General features: G+C 46.5%; 1 protein-coding gene across 5 annotated transcripts in view; it reads left to right on the top strand.

Moving 5' to 3' along the window:
• Positions 1 to 10,298: 10,298 nt before the first annotated feature.
• The window catches only part of LOC105493187 (RAD51 recombinase), a 42,183-nt gene continuing 30,931 nt past the window's right edge, over positions 10,299 to 21,550 (top strand). Inside the window, exons 1-3 of one of the 5 annotated variants that reach the window (XM_071067085.1) lie at positions 10,299 to 10,410; positions 14,649 to 14,737; positions 17,136 to 17,273. In XM_071067085.1, the coding sequence (XP_070923186.1) occupies positions 14,651 to 14,737; positions 17,136 to 17,273 (225 nt within the window). In that variant the 5' untranslated portion in view covers positions 10,299 to 10,410; positions 14,649 to 14,650. Of the gene's footprint in view, positions 10,963 to 10,984; positions 11,140 to 14,266; positions 14,356 to 14,648; positions 14,738 to 17,135; positions 17,274 to 21,550 lie in introns of those variants that run through there. The other 4 variants (XM_071067087.1, XM_071067083.1, XM_071067084.1 and 1 more) reach the window with 4 other exon arrangements.

The following is a 21,550-nucleotide window of genomic DNA, read 5'->3' as shown; positions in this document are numbered from 1 at the left end:
CCACCACCTCGCCCGGCTAGTTTTTTGTATTTTTTAGTAGAGACGGGGTTTCACTGTGTTAGCCAGGATGGTCTCGATCTCCTGACCTCGTGATCCGCCCGTCTCGGCCTCCCAAAGTGCTGGGATTACAGGCTTGAGCCACCGCGCCCGGCCGAGACTCTTGTTCTTTTCCGTCACTTTCCCCCAGACAAAGTCTCTGTCTCCCCGTGTTGAGTCGCCTGGGTCTGGGAAAGGGGTGACACAATCAGTCCTGTGACCACCACCACTGAGACTGCACTGGATCAGACCCGAAGCCAGTAGAGCACTGGGTTTCACCCAACGCCCATGGTGACCACTGCCTGGCTACTGCCTATGTTCACTTAAGGCCCAAGGGTACTACAATCAGCAGGTGGTGAATCCAGCCAATCTTATGTCCTTCCCTTCAGGGCAGTGAGTTCCCCTTGGCCCTGGGTAGGTCCAAAGATGCCATCAAGGAGCCAGGGCCTCAAGTCAGGAATCTTAGGACTCTACCTGGTACTGCATTGTACTGCAGCTAAGCTGGCACCTACGTTGCAAGATGAAGTTCTTCCCACTCTTCCCACCTCTTTCCTCAAGTAGAAGAGTCTCTCCCCATGACCACTACTGCCTCAGTCCCATGGCAAGTACTGCCTGGCTACCATCAAAGTTCACTTAAGGCCCAAGGGCTCTTCAGTCAGGTCGTGGTGAATGCTGCCAGGCCTGGTTCTCTCCCTTTAGGGCAATGGATTCCCTTCTGGCCCAGAGTAGTTCCAGAAATGCTTTCCAGGGGCTGGGCGCAGTGGCTCACGCCTGTAATCCCAGCACTTTGGGAGGCTGAGGCGGGCGGATCACGAGGTCAGGAAATCGAGATCATCTTGGCTAACACGGTGAAACCTCGTCTCCTACTAAAAATACAAAAATATTAACCAGGCGTGGTGGAGGGCGCCTGCAGTCCCAGCTACTCGGGAGGCTGAGGCAGGAGAATGGTGTGAACCCGGGAGGAGGAGCTTGCAGTGAGGCAAGATTGCACCACTGCACTCCAGCCTGGTCAACAGAGCGAGACTCCGTCTCAATAAAAAAAAAAAAAAAAGAAATGCTTTCCAGGAGGCAAGGCCTGGAATTGGGGACCCTGGAAGGCTGCTTGTTGCTCTACCCCACTGTGACTCAGCTGGTACCCAAGCTGCAAGACAAAGTCCCCTTTATTCTTCCCTCTCCTTTCCTCAAGCAGGAGTCTCTACCCATAGCCACCACAGTTCGGAATGTGCTGGGTTACACCTGAAGCCAGCATGGCTCTGAGTCTTACCCAAGGCCTGCCGTGAGTACTGCCTGACTATTCAGGTCCCAGTGGCTCTTTAGTAAGCAAGTGATGAATCCTGCCAGGACTGGGTCCTTCTCTGCAAGGCAGCAGGCTCCCTTCTAGCCCAGGATGTGTCTAGAAATGTCATCCAGCAGCACGGGCCTGGAATGAGGCCTCAGGACTTTGCCTCGTGCCCGATTCCATGTTAGTTGAGCTGGTATCCAAGATGCAAGACAAAGTCCTCTTTACTCTTCCCTTTCCTCTCCTCAATCAGGAGGAAGGAGTCTCTCCTAGAGCTGTCAGCTGCACTGCCTGGGGTTCTGGGATATAAGTACTCCCTTGGCCACCCCAGCTGGTATCTCACTAGGTTGTGTGCACCCCAAAGTCCACTGGCTCTGAGCCTAGCACAGCACCAGGACTTGCCCAGGAATTGCAGTCCCTGTGGCCTACACTGCCTTTCAAGTTTACCTAGGCCTCCAAAGCACTTTAGCCTATGGGGCTTGCCGGAACTCAGGTTCCAACTGCTGGAATGGACAATTCCCCTCTGGCTAGAGTTGGTCTAAATGCTCCCTCTGGGTTATTGGCTGATGTCTGCCCTGTGTTGCTTTCTGCTGTGCCAGGGCAGCACTGAGTTCAAATGCAGAGTCTTACAATCATTGTATTCTTCCTCCCCCAGGAGCAGATTCTCTCCTCACGCCAAGTGGCCACTACCAGGGGATGAAGAGGGATGATGTCGACAATTCAAGACTATATTTCTTTACCTCTTCAGTGCCTGTTTCCTTAATATGATAATAAAACCAGGTACTGCAATCCTTCACCTGATTTTTGGTTCTTATGAAGGTGCTTTTTTAATGTAGCTGTTCAATTTGATATTTCTGTTGGAGGGATGATTGCTGGAGGCCTGTATTTAGCCATCTTGCTCTGCCTCCTTGCAACACATAAAATTATTTAAACACTTTTGTGCAACTGTAAGTTCAAATGTTTGTAATTTTATTTATTTTATTTTGTTTTTTGAGATGAAGTCTCCCTCTGTTACCCAGGCTAGAGTGCAGTGGCGTGATCTTGGCTCACTGCAACCTCTACCTCCTGGGTTCAAGCAATTCTCCTGCCTCATCCTCCCAAGTAGCTGGGATTACAGGTGCCTGCCCCCATGCCTGGCTAGCTTTTGTACATTTATTAGAGATGGGGTTTTGCCATGTTGCCCAGGCTGGTCTCGAACTCCTGACTTCAAGGGATCCACCTGCCTTAGCCTCCCAAAGTGCTGGGATTACAGGCATGAGCCACCGTACCCAGCCCAAATGGTTGTAATTTTAAACATTACTTATAGAAATTCTAAAATCTGTCAAACAGATTTAATAAGAAATTTGCAGCAGGGAGCAGTGACTCTCACCTGTAATCCCAGCACTTTGGGAAGTTGAGGCAGGTGGGTCACTTGAGCCCAGGAGTTCGAGATCAGTCTGGGAACACGGCAAAAACCCATCTCTACAAAAAATACAAGTTAGCTTGGCATGGTGGCATGTGTCTGTGGTCCCAGCTACTGGAGAGGCTGAGGCAGGAAGATCACCTGAGCCTGGGGAAGTTGAAGCTGCAGTGAGCCGTGATGGCACCACTGCATTCCAGCCTGAACAACAGAGTGAGGCTCTGTCTCAATAATAATAATGTTATATATATATATATATATATATATATAACTTGCAAGTACAAATTCTTGTAAGTAGTCACTTCTTGTCAACTGTAAGCATCATCAACTAGTGTGGTTTTCATGTCATCCCAAGATGCTTGTAGAGATCATGAGTGAACCAAATCCAGTTGCACTCCCAAGGAAACACTCATCAACATTTTATATAAATAGATTACTTGCTGGGACTCTGGTGTTAACATGTCTCATTCCCATCTTTTGCAAATGGGCAGGGTGAAAAAGAGCTCCCAGGGTACTAGGAGTAAAGCAGGACTTTCTATCCCAGGTTGGCTAGTTGGGGACAATCATTGTTTGGGACAACTGTTGTGTCCAAATTGGTCAGTGTGTCCAGTGATATGTCCAGAGTTGTTACCTTCTAGGTAATTAGTGAATCTGAGGTGATAATATGCCATGTTGAGGGGCCGGGCGCGGTGGCTCAAGCCTGTAATCCCAGCACTTTGGGAGGCCAAGATGGGCGGATCACGAGGTCAGGAGATCGAGACCATCCTGGCTAACACGGTGAAACCCCGTCTCTACTAAAAAAATACAAAAAACTAGCCGGGCGAGGTGGCGAGCGCCTGTAGTCCCAGCTACTCAGGAGGCTGAGGCAGGAGAATGGCGTGAACCCGGGAGGCGGAGCTTGCAGTGAGCTGAGATCCGGCCACTGCACTCCAGCCTGGGCAATAGAGCGAGACTCCGTCTCAAAAAAAAAAAAAAAAAAATATGCCATGTTGTCTGGCTCATGTGGTTTGTTTATTGAGTCTCTTCAAGTTTTTCAGCTGCTCCTCTATATTTCTCCTGTATTTGGATAATAATTGGCTGTTTGGATTGGGAACGTGCGCAAGGCCAGCCCTTGCTGAGGCAGGGGTGAAGATTTCCACCATCTTCTGCTAGGATTGGATTCCCACTGCCCCAGCAATGTCTCTACTTTGAGGAAGGTGCTGAGTCAACAACTCTCTCTGCCTTTCCTTTTGGCCTTTTAAGGCCTTTGCAGAGTTGGGATTGTTAGGAAGCAAGGCAGCTTCACAGAGACAGCTAATCCTGTCACAAGTTTCTGGCATACTCTGTAGCAATGGACAGCCACTATTAACCTTTTTGAGCTTTATTTTCCTCATCTGTAAAACTAGAGTAGTACTTCCTCATAAGTTGTGAGCATTAAATGAGCTCATACATATAAAATGTCAGCATAAAGTAAGTACTCAATAAATAGTAGCTATTACCTTCCTAAAAACATATATATTTTATTTATTTATTTATTTGAGACATAGTCTCACTCTGTTGCCCAGGCTGGAGTGAAGTGACGTGATCTCGGCCCACTGCAAGCTCCGCCTCCCGGGTTCACGCCATTCTCCTGCCTCCGCCTCCCGAGTTGCTGGGACTACAGGCACATGCCATGTCCGGCTAATTTTTTTTGTACTTTTAGTAGCGACGGGGTTTCTCCGTGTTAGCCAGGATGGTCTCAATCTGCTGACCTTGTGATCCGCCCGCCTCAGCCTCCCAAAGTGCTGGGATTACAGGTGTGAGCCGCCGTGCTCGGCCTATATTTTATTTTTAATTGACAATAATTATATGTATTTATGCGATACAATGTAATTTTAATTGTTTACATTGTGAAATTATTAAATCAAGCTAGTTAACAACTCTATCACCTCACGTACTTACCATTTTTTGTGGTGAAAACATTTAAAATCTATCATGTATATATGTTTAACACGGGTATTTTTCCCAAGGTTCAGCTGGGCTTAGTTTTTCTGGGAAGACTGGATTACAGTACTTGTAAGTTTAATGGATGTGAAATTGATTGAATTTTAAGAAATCATAGCAAACTATATTCGGTTGAACCTTGGGGAAATATACTTGTAGAAAGATGATCATTTATTTACAATGCAAGTCTGCTACTCGAGGACTCTCATTTTGTAAGCATACTAGGGGAGTCGAATTAGTAAGGAGCAGATTAGATCACTTGATACATATCACCTTATATATACATACATATATATGTATATGTGTGTATGTGTGTATATATAATATATATATATATATATATTTTTTTTTTTTTGAGACAAAGTTTCACTCTTTCACCCAGACTGGAGTGCAGTGGTGCAAGGTGCAATCATAGCTCACTGTAGCCTTGAACTCCTGGGCTCAAGCAATCCTCTTTCCTCAGCTTCCCAGATAGCTAGGACTACAAGCATGCATCACCACACCTGGCTAATTAAAAAAAAATTTTTTTGGCCAAGTGTGGTGGCTCACGCCTGTAATTCCAGCACTTTGGGAGGCCAACGCGGGCAGATCACGAGCTCTGGAATTCGAGACCAGCCTGACCAACATGGTGAAACCCTATCTCTACTAAAAATACAAAAAATGAGCCAGGCGTGGTGGCGGACGCCTGTAGTCCCAGCTACTCGGGAGGTTGAGGCAAGAGTATCGCTTGAACCTGGGAGGTAGAGGTTGCAGTGAGCCCAGATCACACCACTATACTTCAGCCTGGTGACAGAGCGAGACTCCGTCTCAAAAAAAAAAAAAAAAAAGCAATTTTTTTGTAGAGTTGGGGGTCTCACTATGTTGCCCAGACTAGTCTCTAACTCCTGGCCTCAAATGGTCCTCTCACCTCAGACTCTCAATGCAGTAGGATTACAAGTGTGAGCCACCACACTCCAAAATTTTTCAATTAACGTTATTTATAAATATTCTCATAGATTGCCAATTTAGCTATTAGAGGGAAATCTAGTTTGCCTTATTTCCAAGTTCTCAGTGGGTTGTTTTGGAGGAAAGGAACAGAAACTACTCAAACCAGTTTAATCAATAAAAATGGAAGGGAGATTTATTGGAATGTAGGGATATCTCATAACTCAAGAGCATTAATCCTTAAGAGTTCAATTTCTTTTTTTTTTTTTTTTTTTTTTTGAGACGGAGTCTCGCTGTGTCGCCCAGGCTGGAGTGCAGTGGCCGGATCTCAGCTCACTGCAAGCTCTGCCTCCCGGGTTTTTACGCCATTCTCCTGCCTCAGCCTCCCGAGTAGCCAGGACTACAGGCGCCCGCCACCTCGCCCGGCTAGTTTTTTGTATTTTTTAGTAGAGACGGGGTTTCACTGTGTTAGCCAGGATGGTCTCGAACTCCTGACCTCGTGATCCGCCCGTCTCGGCCTCCCAAAGTGCTGGGATTACAGGCTTGAGCCACCGCGCCCGGCCTTTTTTTTTTTTTTTTTTTAAGTCAAAAGAACCCAAGAGCAGGAGGAGTAAGTACTGCTAGGCTTCTGAGAAACTGGAAAGGCAATCTGGAAAGGAGTCAGAATTCAAATGGTCCATTTATCTTTGACTCTCTCCTTAGTATCTCAATTTCTTTCTTTCTTTTTTTTTTTTTTGAGACAGAGTCTTGCTCTGTCGTCCAGGCTGGAGTCTAGTGGCATGATCTCAGCTCACTGCAACCTCTGCCTCCCGGGTTCAAGCGATTCTCCTGCCTCGGCCTCCTGAGTAGCTGGGATTACCGGCATGTGCCACCACACCCAGCTAATTTTTGTATTTTTAGTAGAGATGGGGTTTCACTATGTTGGCCAGGCTGGTCTCGAACTCCTCCTGACCTCAGGTGATCCACCTGCCTTGGTCTCCCAGAGAGCTGGGGTTACAGGCTTGAGCCATCGCGCCTGACATCAATTTCTTAATCTTTCTGCAGATGTGCTTTCTCTGATTTGACACATCTATCTGTGTACTTTGCTCCACAAATTCCTGAGGTCAGACTTGAATATAAAACCCAAGTACAATTTTCCAGGAGCAGGAAAATGATTGGCTGATTTGGGGTCAGATGAACACTGCTGGTACAACCAGTGGTCAGAAAGGTAAAAGTCATGTGACTACAGTCAGCTAGGAGGAGGGCTGTAGGTTTGCAGATGCTCTAAAGGTGTGGGAAGAACTGGAGGCAAAGGTGTGTAACTTTGATATGGAAGAAAGTTCACTATTATCACAGGTACTATCTATAATCACTAAGTTAGGTTGTTTCTACATCCAGAAAGCTGCCTGAGTCTGTTCTCTCTGTCATTCCTCTAATTCAGAGGACCCCAATGCCCCATCGTAGACCTGTGGCCTGTTAGGAACTGGGCTGAACAGCAGGAGGTGAGCAGCTGGCAAGCAAGCATTACTGCCTGAGCTCTGCCTCCTATCAGATCAGGGAGAGCATTAGATTCTCACAGGAACTCAAACCCTATTCTTTTGTTTGTTTGTTTGTTTGTTTTTTGAGACGGAGTCTCGCTCTGTCGCCCAGGCTGGAGTGCAGTGGCCGGATCTCAGCTCGCTGCAAGCTCCGCCTTGCGGGTTTACACAAGGCGGGACTACAGGCGCCCGCCACCTCACCTGGCTATTTTTTTTTTTTTTTTTTTAATTTTATTTATTTATTTTTTTTTTGAGACGGAGTCTCGCTCTGTCGCCCAGGCTGGATCTCAGCTCACTGCAAGCTCCGCCTCCCAGGTTCACGCCATTCTCCCGCCTCAGCCTCCCGAGTAGCTGGGACTACAGGCGCCCGCCACTTCGCCCGGCTACTTTTTTTTTGTATTTTTAGTAGAGACGGGGTTTCACCGTGTTAGCCAGGATGGTCTCGATCTCCTGACCTCGTGATCCACCCGTCTCGGCCTCCCGAAGTGCTGGGATTACAGGTTTGAGCCACCGCGCCCGGCCTTTTTTTTTTTTTTTTTTGAGACGGAGTCTCGCTCTGCCGCCCAGGCTGGAGTGCAGTGGCGCGATCTCAGCTCACTGCAAGCTCCGCCTCCTGGGTTCACACCATTGTCCTGCCTCAGCCTCCCGAGTAGCTGGGACTACAGGCACCCGCCACCTTGCCCGGCTAGTTTTTTTGTATTTTTTAGTAGATACGGGGTTTCACCGTGTTAGCCAGGATGGTCTCGATCTCCTGACCTCATGATCCGCCCGTCTCGGCCTCCCAAAGTGCTGGGATTACAGGCTTGAGCCACCGCACCTGGCCTATTTTGTATTTTTTAGTAGAGACGGGGTTTCACGGGGTTAGCCAGGATGGTCTCCATCTCCTGACCTCGTGATCCGCCCGTCTCGGCCTCCCAAAGTGCTGGGATTACAGGCTTGAGCCACCGCACCTGGCCACAAACCCTATTTTGAACTGCACCTGTGAGGAATCTAGATTGCACACTCCTTATGGGAATCTAACTGATGATCTTGAGGTACAACAGTTTCATTCCAAAACCATTCTCTGCCTCAGGCCCACCCCCCGAGCCCTGTAGAAAACTGTCTTTGATAAAACAGGTCCCTGGTGCCAAAAAGGTAGAATTGGAATCTAATTTAAATCTTCATCTCTTGCCTGAAATATTGCAACAACTTCCTTTTTGCTGTCTTCACTTTCACTCTCCTGAAATCTATTCTTCAATGCCACAGGGTAATAGTGTGAGGATTAAATAAAAACTTTGTCAACTTTAAAGCACTCCACATATATAAAGTAGTAATAAGGCCGTTGCAATGGCTCACACCTGTAATTCCAACACTTTGGGAGGTCAAGGTGGGAGGATCACTTGAGGCCAGGAGTTCAAGACCAACTTGAACAGAGCGAGACGCTATCTCAAAAATAAAAAAAAAGCCAGGCATGATGGTTCACACCTGTAATTCCAGCACTTTGGGAGGCCAAGGCAGGTGGATCACCTGAGGTCAGGAGTTTGAGACCAGCCTGGCCAACATGGTGAAACCCTGACTCTACTAAAAATACAAAAAATTAGCTGGGTGTGGTGGCGAGTGCCTAAAATCCCAGTTACTTGGGAGGCTGAGGCATGGAGACTCGCTTGCATCTGGGAGGTGGGGGTTGCAGTGAGCTGAGATCGCATCCCTGCACTCCAGCCTGGGTAACAGAGTGAGACTCCATCTAAAAATAATAATAATAATAATAATAACAAATTAGTAATAGTGGAGGGGAAATAGATCTAACCAAATAACTTGTCTTCTTAAAAACTTTCAGTGATTTATTCAGTACCTAGAGAACAAAGCTCCTTATATATGTATTTTTTGAGACGGAGTCTTGCTCTGTTGCCCAGGCTGGAGTGCAGTGGGGTGATCTCGGCTCACTGCAACCTCCACCTCCCAGGTTCAAGCAATTCTGTGCCTCAGCCTCCCAAGTAGCTGGGATTACTTGCATGCGTCACCACGCCCAGCTACTTTTTGTAGTTTTAGTAGAGATGGGGTTTTGCCATCTTGGCCAGGCTGGTCTTGAACTGACCACGTGATCCACCCACCTTGGCTTCCCAAAGTGCTGGGATTACAGGCTTGAGCCACCGCGCGTGGCCTCTTCTTACATGTTTTGTTGTTGTTGCTTGCTTTTTGGGACAAGATCTCACTCTGTAGCCCAGGTTGGAGTGCAGTGTCCCATCATAGCTCACTGCAGCCTTGACGTCCTGAGCTCAAGCAATCCTCCCACCTCAGCTTCCGGGATAGCTGAGACCACAGGCACAAGCCACCATGCCCAGCTTATTCTTTTTGGAGATATGGGGTCCCACTATGTTGCCCAGGCTGGCCTCCAACTCCTGAGCTCAAGCGATCCTCTCCTGCCTTGGCTTCCCAAAGTGCTGGGATCACAGGCGTGAGCCACTGTGCAGGCCTTATATGATCTTAAGCCTCTTCATATCCTGAACTAAATGTAACTTTCCAGTTTCGGCACTTGTTCTGGCACTTTTCCTCCCTCGCTAGATAATACTAATCTTTAATCATGTAGTTTGTTTCCATGCCCATACTACCCTATCTGCTTATAGTGTCTTCCACTTCGCCCAAGAAATCCTACTCAGCTAGCTTGTGTTGTTTTGAGACACTCTCGTTCTGTCGCCCACGCTGGAGTACAGTGGCGAGATCTCGGTTTGCTGCAACCTCTTCCTCCCGGGTTCAAGCGATTCTCGGCCCTACTCAGCCTTTAAAACCGGAATCACGGGTCAAAACTTTCTGGTAAACCACGAGACGGTTTAGGTTATGAAATTCAATGCCCCCTTCCTCTGAAGTCCTGCAAATCTCCAGTAAAGCACCACAGATTGACGAATATTCCAGCCATTTCCCTCTCCCCTCCGATAGCTCCATTTCCCACTTCTATCCATCTTCTCGAGCTTCCTCAGCTCCTCCACCTCCATGAGGCCTGGAAAGCACCTGGTTCCAGGAATGTGAGTCGGAGGCTCAGAGCTACCAGCGCCAAAAGCTGACGTTCAGATACTGCTGAAACAAACCACAAGAGTGCTAAGGCTCCAGGTAATAGTCCGGCTCCAGGTAATAGTCCAGCTGGGATGACGGTAGGAACTCGCAGGCCCGCCGGCGGTGCATGCCGGGAGATGCAGTCCCGGGCCGACGCATTACCTCTTGGGAGTTGTAGTCTTCGATCTGGTAAACAGACCACAGCAACTCTGATGTCTTCCCCCACCGTCCCCCGAAAACCCTCGCCCCACCCGCGAGGGACTAGGGTAAGAGTAGGGGCGTTGCCGTGGTTGGCCTAGAACTCCTAGGCTCAGACGATCCTCTCGCCTCGGCCTCCCGAGTTAGCTGGGACTACGCGCGTGAGCCACCGCGCCCGGCATAAAGTCTGAATTAGTCCTTACGCAAAAAGGGAAGAGGGCAGTCCGTAACCTCGCGCAGGATCAAGCTCTCGAGTTCCAGTCTTGGGCTAGCGCGGAGGGCGGAAGGGGCAAGAAGGCGGATCCGGAAGGCGGAGATACGTTACGCCGACGCGGGCGTGACCCTGGGCGAGAGGGTTTGGCGCGAATTCTGAAAGCCGCCGGCGGAGCGCGCCCAGCGACCGGAGACCGACCCTTAAGGAGAGCGCGGCGCTTCCCGAGGCGTGCAGCTGGGAGTTGAAACTCGTCTGGGTTGTGCGCAGAAGGCTGGGGCAAGCGAGTAGACTTGAAGTGGGGCGTAAGCCAGGGGCGTTGGGGTCCGCGCGGGTCAGGCGCGTGTCACCCCCGCAGGGTGAAGTCGGAGCGCGCGGCCCGTTGGAAAGAGCAGCGCTGAGGGCCAAGGTGAGTGTGTGAGGCGCAGGCCGGGCCCTCTATAGCTGCGGCTTGTCGTCGCCCACCTGGGTCCTGGCCGGTCCAATGCTCAGAGGCAGGTGGGGTCTCCGCGCACAGTGTGAAACCCGGACGTGGCAGGGCGTGTCCGCGTCCGACCGACCCTCAGTTGCTGGGGCGAAAACACAGGTGGACCCCAGTCTTTAGAACTAGGGGAGAAACATTAGAGCCTTCATAGCCAACACCCGTTTTATGAGTTTGAGCGAGGAGTCAGATCAGAGCGGTGTAGCCACAGCTGTTTAATATCACAGCCAGGGCTTCCGGATTCTTGGTCTGTCTTTCCGTTACACCGTGCTTAGAAAGTACCAACCTGCAATTGCCAAAACAGTATTTTCGTCATCTAATGCGGAAAACCATTCGCATAATGCCTAGAGAATGATCTGAAGTGAGGCTTGGTTTTCTTAAAACTTTTTTTTTTTTTTTTTTTTGAGATGAAGTCTCGCTCTTTAGCCCAGGCTGGAGTGTAGTGGCGCGATCTCGGCTCACTGCAACCTCCGCCTTCGGGTTCAAGCGATTCTCCTACCTCAGCCTCCCAAGGAGCTGAGATTACAGGCTCCCGCCACCACGACTGGCTGATTTTTGTATTTTTAGTAGAGACAGGGTTTCACCATGCTGGTCAGGCTGGTCTCGAACTCCTGACCTCAGGTTATCCACCCGCCTCCACCTCCCAAAGTGCTGGGATTACAGGCGTGAGCCACTGCGCCTGGCCCCTGTTTTTTTTTTTAAACTTCTAAAGTGATATGTAATATACATGTAGAAAAATGCACATTCACAACTGTATACAACTCCGTGAATTATTACAAAATGTACTGGCCGGGTGTAGTGTCTCAAGTCTGTAGTCCCAGCACTTTAGGAGGTGGAGGCGGGAGGACAATTGAGCCCAAGAGTTCGAGAACAGCCTGGTCAAGATAGTGAGACCAGTATCTCTACAGATAGAAAAAATTAGCCAGGCTTGGTGGCGTGCACCTGTAGGCCCAGCTATTCAGGAGGCTGAGAAGGGAGGATCTAGCCTGGGAAGTATAAGCTGCAGTGAGCCGTGATGAGGCCACTGCACTCCAACCTGGGCGATAGAGCAAGACAAAATGAATGTACACCTACGTAATCACCACTTAATAGAATGGTCCCCAGAAGCCTTCCTTATGTAGTATTTAATATTTTCCCCTTTTTACAGTGGTAACTGGTATACTGGTTTCTAATGCGATTAACTAATGTTGCTCGTTTTTGAATTTTATATAAAAATACATCAGGAGTGTTGAGTGTTTCGTTGTTTTACATGCTTGACAACGCGATTTTCAGCCTTTTATATTTTAACTATTCTGGCCGGGCGCGGTGGCTCACGCCTGTAATCCCAGCACTTTGGGAGGCTGAGACATGGGGATCACAAGGTCAGGAGATAGAGACCATCCTGGCTAACATGGTGAAACCCCGTCTCTACTAAAAATACAAAAAAAATTAGCCGGGCGTGGTGGCGGGCGCCCGTGGTCCCAGCTACTGGGGAGGCTGAGGCAGGAGAATTGCAGTGAACCGAGATGCAATGAGTCGGGAGGCGGAGCTTGCAGTGAGCCGAGATGGCGCCACTGCATTCCAGCCTGGGCGACAGAGCAAGACTCCGTCTCAAAAAAAAAAAAAAAAAAAAAATTTTTTTTTTTAACTATTCTGCTGGTTACACAGTAATGTCTCAATGTGATTTTAATTTTCCTGATTACTAATGAGGTTGGGTATTTGTTCATATGTTTTTCCCATTTGGATATCTTCTGTGATGTACTTGTTCAAATCTCTTGTCTATTTTTCTACTTTTTCTTACTGATGTGAAGTTCTTTTTTTTTTTTTTTTTTTTTTTTTTTTTTTTTTTTTTTTTGTTGAGACAGAGTCTCGCTTTGTTGCCCAGACTGGAGTGCAGTGGCCGGATCTCAGCTCACTGCAAGCTCCGCCTCCCGGGTTCACGCCATTCTCCTGCCTCAGCCTCCCCAGTAGCTGGGACTACAGGCGCCTGCCACCATGCCCAGCTAGTTTTTTGTATTTTTTAGTAGAGACAGGGTTTCACCGTGTTAGCCAGGATGGTCTCGATCTCCTGACCTCGTGATCCGCCCGTCTTGGCCTCCGTAAGTGCTGGGATTACAGGCTTGAGCCACCGTGCCGGGCCAAAGTTCTTTATATTCTGGTTATCAGCCCTCAGTTATGTTTGTGCTAAATGTTTTCACCTCTACTGTGGTTTGACTTGTCATTCTCTTAGTGGTGTCCTTTGATGAATAGAAGTGCTGAATTTATTTTTTTATTTTTTATTTTATTTATTTATATTTCCTTTTGAGACAGAGAGTCACTCTTGTTGCCCAAGCTGGAGTGCAATGGCGCGATCTTGGCTGACCGCAACCTCCACCTCCCGGGTTCAAGCGATTCTCCTGCCTCAGCCTCCTGAGTAGCTGGGATTACAGGCATGTGCTACCACGCCCGGCTAATTTTGTATTTTTCTTTAGTAGAGACAGGGTTTCTCCATGTTGGTCAGGCTGGTCTCGAACTCCTGAACTCAGGTGATCTGCCCGTCTCAGCCTCCCAAAGTGCTGGGATTACAGGCCTGAGCCACAGTGCCTGGCCGAAGTGCTGAATTTAAATGTAGTTCACCTTTCAGTCTTTTCCTTTTTGGCTAGTGCGTTATGTATCGTTTCAAGAAATCTTTTTATATCCCAAGGTTGTGAAAATAATAAGTTTTACTTTGTTTTTGACAGATGATTGTACATATTTATGAGAACAAGTTGATATTTCAGTACATATATATTGAATAATGAATGATCAAATCAGGGTAGTCAGCATATCCATCAATTCAGTTCAAACACTTGTCATTTCTCTTTGTGGTGAGAACATTCAAAATACTCTCTTCTGGCTATTTTGAAGTACTCATTACATTAGTGTTTACTGTAGTCACCCTACTATGAAATAGAACCCTAGAACTTATTCCTCCTATCTAACTGAAACTTTGTGCCTGTTGATCAACCTCTCTCCTTCCTGCCCCCTGCAACGGCTGCATTCTCCTCAGTCTCTGGTTACCACTCTTCTATTTGTTCCTTGTATGAGATGAACTTTTTTTTTTTTTGAGACGCAGTCTCGCTCTGTCATGAGGCTGGAGTACAGTGGCGTGATCTCAGCTCACTGCAATCTTCTGCCTTCCAGGTTCAAGCCATTCTCCTGCCGCAGCCTCCTGAGTAGCTGGGATTACAGGCGTGTGCCACCACACCCTGCTAATATTTGCAGTTTTAGTAGAGACAGGGTTTCACATGTTGGCCGGGATGGTCTCAATCTCCTGACCTCGTGATCTACCCACCTAGGCCTCCTAAAGTGCTGGGATTACAGGTATGAGCCTCTGCACCCTGCCAAGATCAACTTTTTTAGAATCTACATATGAGTGAGATCACACAGTATTTGTTTGCAAACACATTCATAACGTATAATGGGGTATATAAAAATAAGTAAAACTTGGCCCCTACTCTGAAGGAATATAAAGCAGGAGAACAGAGAGACACAATAAGAGAATGGCCTTGGCTCTTCCTAAAGTCTTTTTGATACAACTAGCTAGATAGAAGATAGGGAGAGAGATGCACCTTATTTCTCTAGTGTTTATACTGATAGGCATTTGTATTTTTCAGTAATGGCAATGCAGATGCAGCTTGAAGCAAATGCAGATACTTCAGTGGAAGAAGAAAGCTTTGGCCCACAACCCATTTCACGGTTAGAGGTATGTGCTTAGTTGCTAATTTTGAAAATATATACTAGATTCTTCTACCTAGTGGAAGGTATTATAACCTTTACATAAACTGTAGGTTTACTACCAAGGTCAAGACCCAAGACTTTTCAGAAGTGTTGTCAATAATCCTGTGGAAAGGCTGCAGATTGTTGCTAAATATGTCTGGCAGGGCGTCTTCCTTTGTCAACCATTCTCTTCTTACTTTATCATTTTTATTTCTGAGAGCTGGACTGTCAGAAAATGAGGCCTAGGATCCCATGGTGGAATGTCTGTGCTGTGCTTTTTTTTGTTTGTTTGTTTTGAGATGGGGTTTCGCTCTTGTTGCCTAAGCTGGAGTACAGAGGCGCAATCTCAGCTCACTACAACCTCTGCCTCCCAGGTTCAAGCGATTCTCCTGCCTCAGCCTCCCAAGTAGCTGGAATTACAGGCATGCGCTACCACGCCCAGCTAATTTTATATATGTATATGTTTTTTTTTTTTTTTTTTTTTTTGGGAGATGGAGTCTCGCTCTGTCGCCCAGGCTGGAGTGCAATGGCTGGATCTCCGCTCACTGCAAGCTCCGCCTCCCGGGTTTACGCCATTCTCCTGCCTCAGCCTCCCGAGTAGCTGGGACTACAGGCGCCCGCCACCTTACCTGGCTAGTTTTTTTGTATTTTTTAGTAGAGACAGGGTTTCTCTATGTTGGTCAGGCTAGTCTCGAACTCCCGACCTCAGGTGATCCGCCCGCCTTGGACTCCCAAAGTGCTGGGATTACAGGCATGAGCCACCATGCCCGGCCTGTGCTGTTTTTTGTTTTGTTTTTAAGAAATGGGTCTTACTGTGTTGACCAGGTTTGTCTTGAACTCCTGGCCTCAAGCAATCCACCTGCCTCAGCGTCCCAAACTGCTAGGATTACAGTCATGAGCCACCACGCCCAGCCAAAGCATCCTGTGCTGTTTGCGCTAAGTATGAAAGTGCCGTTCTGGGAATTATAGTGGCCTGGACCAGTTATGCAAGGAAGACAGGGTAGCAACTTCTCTTTATTGACCTAGCTTTGTGCTGTCAGCTGTCATTGGCAGAGAGAAGGCTGTGGTGGTGTTACGGTATAAGAGATAAGCTCCAATTCAGGATTCTGCACAAGAACATTAAGCACCGGAGCTGAGGCCTCACACTATTTCTGCCCATTGTATAGAGACTGCCGTGTGAGTGCAGCTGATTGGGGCTGAGATAAGTAGGGGGAAAGCAGAGAAAGACTTGATTCTTCTGTCTCTTTTTTCAAATTTCCCATCTCCGACTAATCTTCAAGACTCTAGGAGTGCAAAAAGCTTATTTAAAAAAGACTCTAGAAGTTACTTAAATGGATTTGTGATAAACATTTTAAAGTTCAGAATCATAACTTCTGGTGCCATGAGCATCCTTATACTCATACATGCATATTGCTTATTGCTTAAATATTAACAGCAGACATGGCTTATGTTGGCAAACTAATCTTTCCCCTCTTCTAAATTCTCCCAACCCCTGAATACACTCACATTCACCTACTAACTCATGTTTTCCCAGAAGTCATGGTTTTGGTGGCTAATGAAACCAAAACTGACTTGAATATAGGAAGAAAGAGGTGGATTTGGGTGGTTTAAGAAGAGATATAAAAGTCCCTGACAAAAAGTAGTTTTCCTCACTGTTAATGTCAGTTGTTAGAGCAGAGCTTTCTGGTCATTGTTCAACAAAAAGGTATTGATAGGCCAAGATAGCGCTCTTTTCATTCTGAGCAGCCTTATCTGTTTACCCTACCATAGTGTAAAAATATCATTTTTTATGTGCTTGATATGGAAAGTGCTGAGCAACACGGTCTTAAACTGATCTTGTAGGGCCCAAAGTCTCGGAGATCATTTAGGGTCACACAAAAAAAGTTGGGAGTTACTTTTTAATTCCATTTGCTTATAAGAGTTCTTTTTAATATACATGGCATAGTGCTAGTTTAAAATTATTGATTTTGATAATGAAAAGGTTGTTAATTTGTTATTAAGTACCTCATATATAGGGCTCATTTTTCAGCTTTTGCATATAATCCAGTAGGCTCTCTATATCCCTGGATTCTGCATCAGCAAATTCAACAAACTACATATCAAAAATTCAATCAACTACATATTAAAAAAAAAGGTATACAGGAGGATGTACAGAGGTTATATGCAGGTAATATGCCATTTTATATAAGGGACTTGAGCATTCTTGGATTTTGTTATCTGCTGGGGATCCTGGAACCAACTTCCCATCTCCCCACCCCAGGATTTCAAGGGACAGTTGTATTACAAGTCTTCAAGCACCTCTGTGGCGTATGTAGGACACATATCATCTGTGTTAGATTAAATAACTAAAGCTTAAATTTATCCATGGTTTTCTTCATTTGCAGCAGTGTGGCATAAATGCCAACGATGTGAAGAAATTGGAAGAAGCTGGATTCCATACTGTGGAGGCTGTTGCCTATGCACCAAAGAAGGAGCTAATAAATATTAAGGGAATTAGTGAAGCCAAAGCTGATAAAATTCTGGTAAGTACTGCTTAATTGACCTAGGGAGGCATTAGTGGGACTAGTACAAAAGGTAATGTAGTGAAAGACTTCTTACTTCCATCTCTCATTCTTCTGTCATCTCGTTCTCCTTTCCAGGGGTGACTGTTACCTGTTTCTTTTTTTTTTTTTGGAGACAGGTTCTTGCTCTGTCACACAGGCTGGAGTGCAGTGGTGCCATCTCAGCTCACTGCAGCCTTCGCCTCCTAAGCTCAAGCGATTCTTCCACCTCAGTCTCCCAAGTAGCTGGGACTACAGGCACATGCCACCATGCTGGGGTAATCTCGAACTCCTGAGCTCAGGTGATTCACCTACCTCAGCCTCCCAAAGTGCTGGGATTACAGGTGTGAGCTACTGTGCCTGGCCTCTTTATTTTTCTAGCTTCATATAGTTCTTTAACATCCATACTTTGCCATGGTTACATTTTGTTTTATGAACCTATTCCTTCAGTATTTATATAGTTACACAGTTTTACTGCCTTTATCCTTGCAGTTTTATATAGTAGAGAGCAGATTTTTTTTTTTTTTTTTTTTTTTTTTTTGAGACAGAGTCTTGCTCTATTGCCAGGCTGGAGTACAGTGGTGCAATCTCGGCTCACTGCAACTTCCGCCTCCCAGGTTCAAGCAATTCTCCTGCCTCAGCCTCCCCATTAGCTGGGACTACAGGTACCTGCCACCACGCCCAGCTTATTTTTGTATTTTTGGTAGAGACAGGGTTTCACCATGTTGGCCAGGATGGTCTTGATCTCCTGACCTTGTGATCTGCCTACCTCAGCCTCCTAAAGTGCTGAGATAACAGGTGTGAGCCACCATGTCCCGCTGCAAATATTTATTTATTTATTTATTTATTTATTTTGAGACGCAGTCTCGCTCTGCCGCCCAGGCTGGAGTGCAGTGGCCGGATCTCAGCTCACTGCAAGCTCCGCCTCCCGGGTTCACGCCATTCTTCTGCCTCAGCCTCCCGAGTAGTTGGGACTACAGGTGCCCGCCACCGCGCCTGGCTAGTTTTTTGTATTTTTTAGTAGAGACGGGGTTTCACTGTGTTAGCCAGGATGATCTCGATCTCCTGACCTCGTGATCCGCCCGTCTCGGCCTCCCAAAGTGCTGGGATTACAGGCTTGAGCCACCGCGCCCGGTCTGCAAATATTTATTTATAAAATTGTATTTTCACGTATCGATTACTGTTAGCGTTAGATAAATTTATTGGATTACTCAAATAAATGAATATTTGTTGAAGTGGTTGCTTAATTGGAAATAAGAAAGAGTTCTGAGTCCTTAACAGTACTTTTGTTAAAAGATTGTCATATTGACTAAGCCAGTAGGGGTCTCTAAAGTCTTTCTGTTTTCACTTTTTGGGCATCAGTTTTTGTGAATGAACAAATGCTGACAGGATCTTTACTTTTTGCCTTGTGAGATCTTGGTTTCAGAAATCGAATCACTTCTCTGCTTCTATGAACACAAAAATGCAAACCTAGAATATCATGATTTGAAATGCAAAATGGTATAGACATATGTGTCTTAACTTTTCAATATTTTATGTTCTTAGTTTCTGGCCAGTAAAGATTATGATTGTATTGTTTGTTTTCCTTTTTTTTTTTTTTTTTCTGAGGCAGAGTCTCGCTGTGTCACCCAGGCTGGAGCACAGTGGTGCAATCTTGGCTTGGCTCACTGCAACCTTTGCCTCCCAGGTTCAAGTGATTCTCCTGCCTCAACCTCCCGAGTAGCTGGGATTACAGGCGTCCACCACCACACTTGGTTACTTTTTGTATTTTCAGTTGAAACGGGGTTTCACCATGTTGCCCAGGCTGGTCTCAAACTCCTGGCCTCAAGCAATCCACCTGCCTCAGCCTCCCAAAGTGCTGAAATTACAGGCACGAGCCACTATGCCCACCTTTTTAAAAAAAAAAAAAGAGAGAGAGAGACAGACTCTCACTCTGTTGCCCAAGCTGGAGTGCAATGGCATGATCATAGCTCACTGCAGCTTCAAACTCTTGGGCTCAAGGAATTCTCCTCAGCCTCCTGAGTAGCTGGGACTACAGGCACATGTCACTAACCTGGCCATTTCTACCAGTTTCGTCTTTGCTAATACCTTCTCTTTCTGTTTTTCACCAAAGGAAGCAGTCTATATTCCTTGAGCTCCCATGGCTCTTTTGTTAGTACTTCTTATATTACCCATCACATCTACTTGTACTATAGTTATTTTGTATAGTGTATCTTCCTAATTAAATTATAAGTTCTATGGAGGCAAGAATCTGCTCTTCTTTTTCTCCATATCCTTCAGAGTCCCTGGGATTATGTTTCATACAGAGTAAGTGTCTAGTATATGTTTGTTGCACGGAATTGACAGTGAGTATATGAATTGGTCAGGCTGGTCTCAAAATCCTGGCCTCGGGTAATCCGCCCGCCTCAGTCTCCCAAAGTGCTGGGATTACAGGCGTGAGCCAATGCACCTGGCCCTGCAATAAATTTTTAAATGAAATATTAAATATATAGAAAAGTTTAGAAAATAAACTTTCATTGACTTTTTCAACTATTTGTTTATTTTTTTTTTTCCTTCATGGGAAATTTTAAAATTATAAAAGTTTAATCTTTGTACTTTCCATGGGTCTATTTAGATTTTCTTTTCTTTTTTTCTTTTTTTTTTTTTTTTTTTTTTTTGTTGTTGTTGAGACAGAGTCTCGCTTTGTCTCCCAGGCTGGAGTGCAGTGGCCGGATCTCAGCTCACTGCAAGCTCCGCCTCCCGGGTTTACGCCATTCTCCCGCCTCAGCCTCCCAAGTAGCTGGGACTACAGGTGCCCGCCACCTCGCCCGGCTAGGTTTTTGTATTTTTTAATAGAGTCGGGGTTTCACCGAGTTAGCCAGGATAGTCTCGATCTCCTAACCTCGTGATCCGCCCGTCTTGGCCTCCCAAAGTGCTGGGATTACAGGCTTGAGCCACCGCGCCCGGCCTCTTTTTTTTTTTTTTTTTTTTGAGACGGAGTCTTGCTCTGTCGCCCAGGCTGGAGTGCAGTGGCGCGATCTCAGCTCACTGTAAGCTCCGCCTCCCAGGTTCACGCCATTCTCCTGCCTCAGCCTCCCGAGTAGCTGGGACTACAGGTGCCTGCCACCATGCCTGGCTAATTTTTTGTATTTTTAGTAGAGACGGGGTTTCACCGTGTTAGCCAGTATGGTCTTGATCTCCTGACCTCGTGATCCGCCCGACTCGGCCTCCCAAAGTGCTGGGATTACAGGCGTGAGCCACCGCGCCTGGCCTAGATTTTCTTCTTGAGTGAGTTTTTGTAGTTTATCTTTCTAGGAATTTGCTTATTTCATCTAAGTTATCTAACTTGTTGACATAGAGTTGCTCAAAGGGTTTCCTTATACTACTTTTTATTTCCATAAAGTCAGTAGTAATGTTCCCTCTTTCATTCTTGATTTTAGTAATTTGAGTCTTTTCTCTCTTTTTTTGGTCAGTGCAGCTAAAAGTTTGTCAATTTCGTTGATGTTTTCAAAGAACCAGCTTTTAGTTTCATTGATTTTTCTCTATTATTCTGTCCTTTACCTAATAGTTTCGACCCAACTTGTTTTATTTCCATCCTTCTGCTTGCTTTGTTTTGTTTGCTGTTCTTTGGAAGGTTAGGTTAGGATTTATCTGTTTCATTTTTAGAGACAGAGTCTTGTTCTGTTACTTTGTTGCAGTGCAGTGGTGCGATTATAGCTCACTGCAGCCTCCAACTCCTGGTTCAAACAAACCTTCTGCCTCAGCCTCCCAGGTAACTAGGACCACAGGCACGCTCCACAATGGCCTGCTAATTTGTTGTTTTTTTTTTTGTTTGTTTGTTTGTTTTTTTTTTTTTTTGAGACAGAGTCTCCCGCTGTGCCCAGGCTGGAGTGCAGTGGTGCGATCTCTGCTGACTGCAACCTCCGCCTCTTGGATTCAAGTGATTCTTCTGCCTCAGCCTCCCGAGTGGCTGGGATTATAGGCGCGTGCCATGATGCCTGGCTAATTTTTTGTATTTTTAGTAGAGATGGGGTTTCACCATGTTATCCAGGATGGTCTCGGTCTCCTGACCTCGTGATCTGCCTGCCTCAGCCTCCCAAAGTGCTGGGATTATAGACATGAGCCACCACGCCAGGCCATTTTTTTTTTTTTTTCTGACGGAGTCTTGCTCTGTTGCCCAGGCTGGGGTTCAGTGGTGCGATCTCAGCTCACTGCAGTCTCCGCCACCTGGATTCAAGCAATTCTCCTGTTTCAGCCTCCTGAGTAGTTGGGACTACAGG

This window comes from Macaca nemestrina, chromosome 7 (genome assembly GCF_043159975.1).
Source record: "Macaca nemestrina isolate mMacNem1 chromosome 7, mMacNem.hap1, whole genome shotgun sequence".
In the NCBI taxonomy this organism is placed as follows: domain Eukaryota; kingdom Metazoa; phylum Chordata; class Mammalia; order Primates; family Cercopithecidae; genus Macaca; species Macaca nemestrina.
The sequence above is the reverse complement of the archived record's forward strand: the minus strand, read 5'-3'. Positions and strand labels throughout refer to the sequence as shown.